At 40.9% G+C, this 12,443-nt stretch overlaps 1 protein-coding gene across 1 annotated transcript in view; it reads right to left on the reverse strand.

Moving 5' to 3' along the window:
• Positions 1 to 7,806, reverse strand: part of sra (RRM_RCAN_like domain containing protein Sra) — a 28,625-nt gene extending 20,819 nt beyond the window's left edge. The window contains exons 1-2 of the mRNA XM_076213537.1: positions 7,386 to 7,806; positions 2,353 to 2,526 (exon numbers count right to left, since the gene is read on the reverse strand). Coding sequence (XP_076069652.1) covers positions 2,353 to 2,526; positions 7,386 to 7,544 — 333 coding nt within the window. The 5' untranslated portion in view covers positions 7,545 to 7,806. The remainder of the gene's footprint in view (positions 1 to 2,352; positions 2,527 to 7,385) is intronic.
• Positions 7,807 to 12,443: the final 4,637 nt, after the last annotated feature.

The following is a 12,443-nucleotide window of genomic DNA, read 5'->3' on the forward strand; positions in this document are numbered from 1 at the left end:
ATAACTAATGAGGAAAAATACATTTGGGGAACAACTTTTGTTACAATATCCAAGTTTACTTGCCATTTCTCTTGTATCCAGCACTGCTGTATACTAATTACTCTATGTACACAAAGGTCAAAAGTACATGCACTTAGTACCATAACCTGCTGGGAATATAACAGTCCACAAATAAACCAGCAAAAATAGATTAACCTCTTCCATATGATGATGCCTATGTGGGCATCATGAGGCATGAGTGGGTATATAAGGATGCCGGTGTCAGTGTGTTGATTATATTTTGTAGTGGTAGCTGAGTGACCCCCCAAATTTTGTGAACTGGTTTGATGATGTTTTCTATGTTTATTATTACTCAGTGATTATATATTTTATAACATGAATATTGTGATACACCAATCATCGTACCTCAGGCATCTGATGCTGTGCACGAAAATTTGACTGGTATTGAAGAGGTTAAGTAAACATTGGCATAGCATGGCTGCTGTGTTACTTGTATGGCCTGGGGGGTGAAAATGTCCAATAATTTGCAGCAACACACAATATTATCACACACAGAGTGCTTGTGTTCTTTCATGAATGACCAAAAATCTGTTGGTAATAACAGTCGTGAAATGCTGGTATATTTCACTACATACATACATATACCAAGGCTTTTTCCCCCTTACAAGGGAGGTAGCTAAAAAGAAAAAGGCATAAAATCATTCCCACCCATTCCATCCCTGAATACACTCCACACCCCTCCACCCTCCCTCCCATCTGAGCACCTCCTGAATGACGGGTCATCCCTGCACCTTGTCCACTGCCCTGGGTCAGAAGCCCCCCATTGCATAAAAGGAGGGGACAGGGAGAAATCCCTTCGGGCTGCGTCAAAATTTGCTCACACATACTACCTCACCCCCCATCCCCCCGCCCATTCCACCTCATGCAATCACAACATCATCCATATACAACCATTCTCCATTCACCCCTGTCTTCTGTCCTCTCCCATCCTTTCTCAACAGACATTCCCCTCTTCCCCAAAGCCCCCTTCACCCCATCCATCCACCTCATCCTAGGACGTCCCCTCATGTTCACTCCCTCCACATCTGCCTTCCCTACCTCTTTTACTAGTCTTTCTTCACTCATTCTTTCCATGTGTCCAAACCATCCTAATATTCTTTCATCAACCCTATCTCCCAGCTCCTTTTCCACCCCTGTTCTCCTCCTCACCTCCTCATTTCTCACTCTATCTAGCCTAGTAACCCCCATCATACTTCTCAGACACCTCATCTCAAACACATTCAAACTCCTTCTCTCTTCTTCTCTTATGTTCCATGTTTCTGCTCCATACAGTGCTGTTGGCACAATCATTCCTTCATACAGTCTCCTCTTAGCATCCACTCCCAAATGTCTATTCCTCATTACACTCTTTAATCCACCAAGGCATTTACTCGCTTCTCTCAATCTACATTCTACCTCCACTTTCACTCCACCTTTCCCTGCCACATTTGCACCCAAGTATCTAAAACTATCCACTTCCTCCAGTCGCTCTCCCTTAATGCTCACTTCCAGTCTACTGCCACTTTCACCCCTTGTACATCTCATCACCTTACTTTTACCCACATTTATCTTTAGCTTTCTTCTATCACATACTCTCCCAAACTCTGCCACCAACTTCCTCTATCCCTCCTCCAATCCTGCCACAAGCGCAGTGTCGTCCGCAAACAACAGCTGGCTCACCTCCTACTTTTCTCCATTTTCTTTAACCATCTCCAATCCCTTAGCCACTACCCTTGCATTTACCTCTCGCAGCACCCCATCCATGTATAAGTTGAACAGCCAGGGCGACATAACGCATCCTTGACGAAGTCCCACCTTTACCTCGAACCACTCACTCTCTACATTTCCAATCCTGACACTAGCTCTACTACTCTCATAAAAACTCTTGACAGCTCCCAGAAGCTTTCCTCCTATCCCGTATATCTGCATAATCTCCCACAACCTGTTGAAAAGGCACCATGTAAAATGGTGGCATTGCATGGCAGGAGCATCTGTTTTATTTCTAGTGGGCAAAATAGTAAACATGCGTGGTCTGTGCAGTAACAGCAGTGCCACATCTCAGTGCAATGTTGCCATGGCTCCTTGCTGTGTTGCTATGGATGTGTGTGGTAAACCCATGGATACACAAATCCTTGGCGAGTAAATGTCTCAATACAAGAACCACTAATACACAAAACTGTGGTTCATGTAGCCGCATTGGGGGAGGGGTGACTGTACACTATGTATCAATGATCATGGCTAACTTTTTAAGTATCATACATAATCTATAAAGATTAACAAATTTGTTTAAATTATTTTTTTTTGTCCACCTGCCTGAGTGAAATAACATTTCAGTTCACTGCCTTTGAATTCTGCCAGATGTGTCCGGATCCTAGCCTGGGCAGCACATTCTGGTGTAGAGAAGGTGATTCTGACTCTGCGAAAACTCTTGAAGTAATGAAAGACTGCAGTATCATCTAAATCTTGAAACATGGACTCAAAAAATGCCTGCAAAAAAAAAAAAAAAAAAAAAAAGGTGACAATTACTGTCATATATATTTAGTATACACATTCAAAGTATACCCACATAATACTTACATCATCAAGCCATTTCCTTATCTATTGCAAGGTCCTCAGAAATAAATCTATGGCAAATCTCTCTTATACATGATCCAGTCCTTAGACACCCAGATAAAACTATATACAAGGCTGGTCTATAAATCATTTAAAGAAAAGTCAAGTAGTATTGTCTATTCAATGTGAATGCTGGGCAGTGTAAAAGTTCAGCATTTGGGGCACATGATGTCTCACTTTCCCCATTTCTATCACTGTTGAGAAGCATATAATAACATCAGCATATTTGTCAGCTTGTAGGTTGCATCTACAATGCCATTAGAAAATCTGAGGAAGCCTCATAAATATAATCAATTTCAGCATATATTTTTTGTTGGCACATAGATGTAGCAGCTCTGATTTCATACAGGTCTCTTATCATCAAGTTTTCTCTGCTGTGGCAAGGGGCCAGCCCCAGGGTCTCCAGAACTTCTACAAGATAGACCAAGGGCAACATATTGATTAGTTGATATTATATCAACCTTACCAGCCAACTCTTTCCACCCATTACCCAACTCACCTCATTTCTCATACATACATATACCAAAGGCTTTTTCCCATTTACAAGGAAAGTAGCCAAAAGAAAAAGGCATAGGAACTACTCCCACCCATTCCATCCCCTACATACTCCACTCCCTTCTACCCTCTTCCCTCCCTCTTATATTGGCACCTCCTGGATGACGGGTCATCCCTGCATCCTGTCCACTGCCCTGGGTCAGAAGCAGTGTTGCAAGACACAGCACATCCACAGCAAGGCTGCTTCATAAATTCGGCAACCCCCTCCCCCCCTCTCCATCCCCCCATGCTGAAAAGGAGAAGACGGGGAGAAATCCCTTCGGGCTGCATCAATTTTTTTTCTCCTACATACTTCCTAACCCCCATCCCCCACCCACTCCCCCTCATGCATCACAGCCCCATCTATACACAACCCCTCTCCATTCACCCTTATCTTCTGTCCTCTCCCGTCCTTCCTCAACAGACATTCCTCTCTTTTGTAATGCCCCTTTCACTCCATCCATCCATCTCATCCTAGGACGCCCCCTCATATTCACTCCTTCCACCTCTGCCTTTACTAATCTTTCTTCACTCATTCTTTCCATGTGTCCATTTGCTATTTTCTTGGCAGAAATCATACATACATATACCAAGGCTTTTTCCCCCTTACAAGGGAGGTAGCCAAAAAGGGAAAGGCATAAAATCATTTCCACCCATTCCATCCCTGAATACACTCCACACCCCTCCACCCTCCCTCTTATCTGAGCACCTCCTGGATGACGGGTCATCCCTGCACCTTGTCCACTGCCCTGGGTCAGAAGCAGTGTCGCAAGACACAGCACATCCACAGCAAGGCCGCTTCATTAAATCGGTGACCTCGCCTCTCCGTCCCCCCATTGCATGAAAGGAGAGGACGGGGAGAAATCCCTTCGGGCTGCATAAAATTTTGCTCACACATACTACCTCACCCCCCACCCCCCTGCCCATTCCACCTCATGCAATCACATCATCATCCATATACAACCATTCTCCATTCACCCCTGTCTTCTGTCCTCTCCCATCCTTCCTCAACAGACATTCCCCTCTTCCCCAAAGCCCCCTTCACCCCATCCATCCACCTCATCCTAGGACGTCCCCTCATGTTCATTCCCTCCACATCTGCCTTCCATACCTCTTTTACTAGTCTTTCTTCACTCATTCTTTCCATGTGTCCAAACCATCCTAATATTCTTTCATCAACCCTATCTCCCAGCTCCTTTTCCACCCCTGTTCTCCTCCTCATTTCTCACTCTATCTAGCCTAGTAACCCCCATCATACTTCTCAGACACCTCATCTCAAACACATTCAAACACCTCTCTTCTTCTCTTATGTTCCATGTTTCTGCCCCATACAGTGCTGTTGGCACAATCATTCCTTCATACAGTCTCCTCTTAGCATCCATTCCCAAATGTCTATTCCTCATTACACTCTTTAATCCACCAAGGCATTTACTCGCTTCTCTCAATCTACATCCTACCTCCACCTTCACTCCACCTTTTCCTGCCACATTTGCACCCAAGTATCTAAAACTTGGCAGAAATCAATGACAAAAAAGTTGCTAAAACCTATTTACTAACAAACAAAGTTGTGCCAGTTGAATGATATGCCATGTTTGTTTTGATAGATGCTGAGGTTGAAGAAATGAAAGGATGATAATTAATTAGTCTATTCTAACCTAACCAATATTTAGTAATTCAGTACCTCAAATTCTAAAGATCATCCATGTCATTATCATAGATGCTGACGGCCTGATTATTTGTGTAACCTACCTCAAGCAATTAACAGATGATGGTAGAGCCCCGTGTTCTCTCATAAAGTCCAAAGAAGCCCTATCAGGCCTATGTCTTTGTAACAGCACTTATTAACATCACCTTGTCCACAACATGAAAGCCATGGTCTGATAGTGACTGGACTGGCATGGTGTCTGGACCACTAAATGCTTGGGGGTACATCTGGGAGAAGACTGCACATTTCACCACCACATAGCCGAAACTGTGAGAAGAGCGAGAGGGATGGCAGGCTGGGTACTCAGAACCTTCTATACCAGAGAACCCAAAATAATGTTGACCCTTTGGAACACCATGATTCAGCCACTCTTAGACTACTGTAGCCAGCTGTGGTCCCCTCACAAAAGAGGGGAAATTCAGCAATTAGAGGTTGTCCAACGCTCTTACACCAGGCAAATCAGAGGAATGAGGGAACTAAGCTACTGGGGACGTCTCAAAAAGCTGGGGCTCTACTCTCAACAACGAAGAAGAGAAAGGTATCGTGCAATCTATGTGTGGAAAATAATTGAAGGAAAGGTACCTCACCCAGCACCCCATTCACTGCAGCCTTATAGCACTGAATGTGCAGGGAGGAAAATAACAAGAAAAGCAATACCGACCAAAGCTCTGGAAAGGATCAAGACCCTGCTAATGAATAGCCTGAGCCATGAGGGTCCAAAGATCTTTAATGCCCTCCCGAGGGATATAAGAGATATCACTGGCTGTACAGTGGACAGACTGAAGGATGGACTAGATAAATTCCAGTCATCAGTACCAGATGAACCACCTGTACCAGGCTCCACTGCTGGATGCCGGTCAACAAACACCATACCAGATAGCTAGGTCAACATGAAAATGGAATTCCTGATATTTGAGCTGAAGTAGTTCTCATGGAATGCAAAAAGTCGCTATGATTATAATGCAACTTGAATTATCCATCTAGCTGTCCTAGTTCTCGAGATATTGCATTTTGAGTGGAATTAAATCTGGCCTATTTTGCCCCAGGAAATCGGGCCGAAACGTGCGGTCTGACTAATCGCCGATCAAACGTAAACAATGACGGTTTTTACTGACAGGCACAATTTTATATAAAAATTTAGCATATGGTTACATTATTTGACCTATTTTCTTTAAGATGTGTGATTTCCATGTAATTTGATCATAGAATTACGTTTTTATCCTCTGCAAAATTACCCACCACAGCTACGAATACCATCAAATTACATGAAAATCACACATTTTAAAGAAAATAGTTTGAATAATTCAACTATATGCAAGCTATTACACTAATAACACAATAGTAACAAACTTAATAGTGTAGTTTGATCCATAACACCAGTGATCATAGATAGCGGGCAGGACGAATCGTAGCTGTGGTCCGTAATATTACGGAGGATAAAAACGTAACTTCTCTTTGATTAAATTACATGAAAATCACACATTTGAAAGAAAATAGTTCAAATAATTAAACTATAAGTCTATTACACAAATAACATAATAGTAAGAAACTTAATAGAGTGAAGTTTGATCCATACCACCAGTGATAGATAAGATGGCGGGATGGATGTTGATGTTGTTATCCGATAATCCGCCCTGATAGAAAAAAAACCGAATTAAAACCACCGATTTCTCAGTTCTACCGTAACACGCTGCCTTTATTTTGGTATTAGAATAATTCGCGAGACTAGTAGTTTTCCTTTATTTTGATTAGTTGCCACAACTCTGAATTTATCTAGCTCATTTTTTACGCTGAAACATAAACCAATTTTTGATTTACTGCTGAATGCAAGCCGCCATGTTTAACTTTTGTTTTTATGTACCGACATGTAATTGATGATGTAATTGTTTGAAATTTACTACGATCGTAGTAAATACACTCGCATAACATTTGTATGAATGAAATTTCCGGCAGTATGTAAATTTGGCCGTTTGCATGGCGTGCGCATAAAATGACGTGCTATTGTGCTCGTCATCGACGGTGGCGCCTCTGGTGGTGTTTGACCTACCTATACCAGACCAGGTGACCTTAAAGAAATTGGACACCAGGAATGGTAACAGTGACGGATCACCATGGCTGTGAAGAAGTCTTCTAGACACATCCAAGTAAATCCAAGTAAATAACATAGTCACAGTGGCTTTCTCCATTGGTAAATCTGCTTGTACCAAGATATTTTATTTCCACCAAGGAAATCACATATTACATTTACATTCATGTATTATAATTAAAGATATCTAATTTTCTAATGTTATATCGTGTAGGTGTGCACAACTGAAATTATACCATATAATTCACCATGTCCATGCTTTCCCTGGAACAAAGTCAAAGACAATTTATCCAACAATCAAACTTTACATGGATTCAACACTGATAATAGCTATAAGCCCTTCCTTTAAGTTGCCAGTGATGAGGGTGGGTTGTAAGTACTGTACATCTAAAAAGGCATTACACTAACTTTGTCATGTTCTGTTTCGAAAATGCTCAGTCCAAGATTGGTGACAATGATGGATGTTGGTAAATCTGGATCTGACAGCTCATCCTCTGCATGCTCAAAGTCCATCTCTTCTTGGTCAATACCATTGCTGAAATCCTTCACCAACATCTCTTCACCCATTACAGCAGATACTTTTCTCCTTGCTATATAATGATGGGTTTTCCTTTGTTTTTTATTTTATTCACCGTACTTCTCACGCTGGTGTCTACGCAACTGCAGTAATGTTTACAAAGTATCGTAGGCGTTGTTGCCATTTAATCACATTTTGATCGAAGTATGTATAGGTAAACGTCACAAGTTATCTGACATTATCATAAATGTTTAGAATAACATGCATTGCAAATGAACTTCTTTTGTAAGGCTAAACGGTAAGGTGATTTTTTCTTTAAATATATAGAAATGTAGCTACTTGTTAACAGGTCTGTCTTTAATTAATTAAATGCAGGCAGACTGCCAGATCTCCTAACATGGAAGTGGTGACTGAGCAATGAATGACTTATTTCATGTGAAAAACAGTACATCGAAGCTGTCCCAATTAAATTATCTTATATACATTTTTTAAAATTACTATCTAGGTAAAACACACTTATTTGTCATTTCATAGGATTCTAATCTATAAATGGGTTTTCCAAACACCGTAGCAATAGTACTTGTATAACACTGACACTGGAATACTACGTGAGTTGTAATTTTCTTATACTAAGAAGCTCCGATATCTGAAAAAAAAAACTGCAGGATTAAGCAACTGTCAACAGACTTTCTCACCAAAATTATGCCAAAAAGTACTTGTGATATACCACTGTGATAATTGCCGCCTATCACTGTGATGTCACTCGTTCGACTTCGGCCCTCCCTCGTGAGAGTGTTGGCGCAGATGGGTCCGTGACATCACCTGGCTGCTCAAAGTGGGGTTCGCGCGTCCCGTCGCTGTTAGTTGTATCTGATTCGTTGTACGGGCATATTGCCGCCTCCGCTCGCACCACTCCACGCAATTAGTTATATTCTGACAATGAAGATTTGTATATACCGGTATATATAGATCTTGACAATATGGCTTATTGTGACATTAAGGATTGTGGCTCAAACCAAAGAGGAAGTAAGCCAAATGTTAATTTTCATCGTTTCCCTGCACACACACACAAATGTGAACGTGTACACATATAAGCACACACGACGATATCTCCCCTTCCCGTAAAATACAAGTATATAAACGCACACACACACACACGTGAACGTGTACACATACTGTATAAGCACACACACACTCACACACACACACACGCACACACACACACGTGTACACATACTGTATAAGCACACACGACGATATCTCCCCTTCCCGTAAAATACAAGTATATAAATACACATACGTTCAGTTGAGTATGAGACTCGGTGGAGCGGTTGATAGAGACTCAGACGTCGAAGACGCAATTATCGGTGATACCTGGTTCGAATCCTGCTTAAGCTTGAAAAATTTTCAGTATTGCTGCGCTTCGAATCGTTACTCCAACTCCCGTGGGCGGGGAGTTTGGAATGTGTGTGCGTGTAAGTTTATAGATCGGATATACGAGCTCTGAGCTCTCTTCCGTGAGGGAAATAGCTGTCGATCACGAGTCCAACACGTGATCCAAAAGACCAAGGTGAATCACACACACACACATACACACACGACTCGGTGGTGCAGTTGGTAGAGCGCTGAATTGCTAGCATGGTGGTGCCCGTAGTACTTGGTTCGAATCCTGCCCAGGGCCGAAATTATTTCGGTACCGCTGCGCTTCGGGTCGTTACTCTGACTCTCGTGGGCGGGGAGTTGGGTGTGTGTGTGTAAGGTCATAGCATTACCCATAGATCGGACCTACGAGCTCTGAGCTCTCTTCCGGGAGGGAAATAGCTGTCGATCACGAGTCCAACACGTGATCCAAAGACCAAAGTGAATACACATGTGAACGTGTACACATATAAGCACACACGACGATATCTCCCCTTCCCGTAAAATACAAGTATATAAACACACACACACACGCACACACACATACACACACGCATATGTGAATGTATACACATATAAGCACACACGACGATATCTCCCCTCCCCGTAAAATACAAGTATATAAATACACACACGCACACACATGTGAACGTGTACAAGAATAGATGGGTAAAACATCTGGAAGACAATGACATATTAAACCCAAGACAATTCGGATTCAGACAAGGAAGATCATGCTCCACAAACTTAATATGCTTTTACTCAAGACTAATAGACATAGTGCAAGAAAGAAATGGATGGGCTGATTGTGCATTCCTAGACTTGCAAAAAGCCTTTGACAAAGTACCACACAGAAAACTACTAAAAAAACTGGAACACATAGGAGGAATACAGGGAAACCTACTAAAATGGATAGAGGACTTTCTGACTGGTAGAAAGATGAGAGTAGTGCTCAGAGAAAAATATTCAGACTGGAAAGAGGTGATCAGTGGAGTACCGCAAGGATCTGTGCTGGCACCAATAATGTTTGCTATCTATATGAATGACATGGATGAGGACGTGAACTGCTACATGAGCTTCTTTGCCGATGACGCCAAACTGCTAAGGAAAATAGAAACTGATGAGGACTGTGAAGCACTGCAAGAAGACCTAAATAGGGTATGGAACTGGAGTCAGAAATGGGAAGTGGACTTTAATACGAAGAAGTGTAGCATAATGGAGTTTGGAAAAAGCAAAAACAGAATATCAGGAAAATATACAATTGGAACCAAAGAAGTAAAGAAAGTAGGATCCGAAAAAGATTTGGGAGTAATTATCACGAACGACTTGTCCTATGATATACAGATTAACAAAATTGTCGGGGAGACTTACAACTTGCTAAGATCAATAAAAGTGGCGTTTACATACTTGGACGAAGACATGATGAAAAAAATATTGGTTACATTGATAAGGCCTAGATTAGAGTATGCAGCGACATTGTGGTCCCCCAGTACCAAAAAGAATATAAAGAAAATAGAAAGAATCCAAAGAGCAGCTACAAAAATGGCACCTGCACTTGCAAACCTATCATACGAAGAGAGATTGGCTAAACTGGAGTTACCGACACTGGAGCAAAGAAGAGAGAGAGGTGACCTATTGACCATCTACAGAATCATGAAAGGCACAGAGGTACTCGATAGTGAGAACTTACTTAACTGGGACAAAAGAAACACAAGAGGACATGGAAAGAAAATAAAAAAACATAGCTATAGAAGAGAACTGAAGAAAAACAGTTTTCCTCATAGAGTTTTGGACACTTGGAACAAACTGGACAATGAAATAGTATGCGCAAAAACCATTCATGAGTTTAAAAACAAACTAGACACTGCAAGATACAAAGGCGGGACAACACGAGCATAGCTCCCCTTCCCGCAAAATACAACTAGGTAAATACAACTAGGTAGGTAAATACAGTGTTGTAGGTAAGGTTTTGCCAGTGAGAAACAAGGTTGATATAAATATTGAAGGTCATAATGTGCCGTATGAAATTGACTGTGGTGCCAGTGTGTCGACTCTAACCTTACATTGGGTTAAGAAATTAAATTTATCTCTAGAGCCTAGTGATAAAATTTTGAAGGCTTATGGTAATAATGATTTGCATGTTTTGGGTAAGGTTTATGCAAATATATTTTATAATGGTCACAATGTAATTCAAAGTTTGTATGTAGTTGAATCTAATAACTCTAACTTATGTGGAAGAGATTTAATGCCTAAAATTGGTATTGCACTCACAGGTATAGAGGAAGGAGTTAATGTTTTGGATTCCAAGGTACAATTAGATAATTTTTCAGCTGATTCTAGATTGCCAATTTCATGTGTTGTAGCAAAGGTACACCTAAAGAGCGGTGCTGTACCTAGTTGGAAAAAAAGCAAGGCCTGTGCCCTACCACTACAGAAAATTGGTAGAAGATGCTTTAGAAGAGTTAGTTGATAACAATATCATTGAACCAGTACATTCTAGTACTTGGGCAGCTCCAATTGTACCAGTGTTAAAAGCTGACAAAAAGTCAATGCGTATCTGTGTAGATTTCAAGGAGTTAAACAAAAGTATTTCATGTGACCAGTACCCTTTGCCTAAAGTTGATGAAATCCTTGCTGTTGTTGGGAAAAGCAAGATATTCTCAAAGATTGATTTAAAAGATGCTTACTTACAGGTGCCAGTAGAGGATGAGAGTCAAGAATTGCTAGTAATTAATACTCATAAAGGTCTGTTTAAATATAAAAGATTACCCTTTGGACTTGCATCATCTCCTGCCATCTTCCAAAGATTGATATCCCAATTATTGATGAATATAGATGGAGTAGTTGCCTTCTTAGATGACATATTAGTCGGAGGAGAGACTAAAGAGGAACATGATATGAGATTAGATAAAGTGTTGAAGGTATTTCAGAAACATAATGTTGCTATTAACAAAAAGAAAACTGTTCTGAATACCAATTCCTTAGAATACTTAGGATATGTCATTTCAGGTGATGGCATAAAACCTTCACCAAGGAAACTTGCTGCTATTTTAGAAGCACCTATACCAAAGTCTGTAGGTGAAGTTCAATCATTTTTGGGTCTAGTCACTTATTATTGTAGGTTTGTAAGAAATTTTTCAAGTGTATTAGCACCTCTGTATGATTTACTGAAGAAAAATGCAAAATTTAAGTGGTCTTCTGTTGAAGCAAAAGCATTTATGACTGTTAAGGAAGAGTTAGCCAACTCTGATTTACTAGCCAATTTTGATGGTGAACATGATGTTATTGTTGAAGTAGATGCTTCACCAGTAGGAGTAGGATGTGTGTTAATTCAAGAAATGAATGGTAGTCCAAGACCAGTTTACTTTGCAAGTAAAAAGCTGTATGCTGCTGAGCTAAATTATTCTCAGTTGGACAAAGAAGCTCTAGCGTTAGTGTACGCGGTAACTAAGTTTAAATATTTTTTGCTTGGACGTAAGTTTGTGCTCCGTACAGATCACAAACCTCTACTTGTTGTTGTTGTTGTCGTT

The sequence above is a fragment of the Oratosquilla oratoria genome, chromosome 31 (assembly GCF_046742065.1).
Source record: "Oratosquilla oratoria isolate Oo_2021 chromosome 31, ASM4674206v1, whole genome shotgun sequence".
NCBI classification, from domain to species: Eukaryota; Metazoa; Arthropoda; class Malacostraca; order Stomatopoda; family Squillidae; genus Oratosquilla; species Oratosquilla oratoria.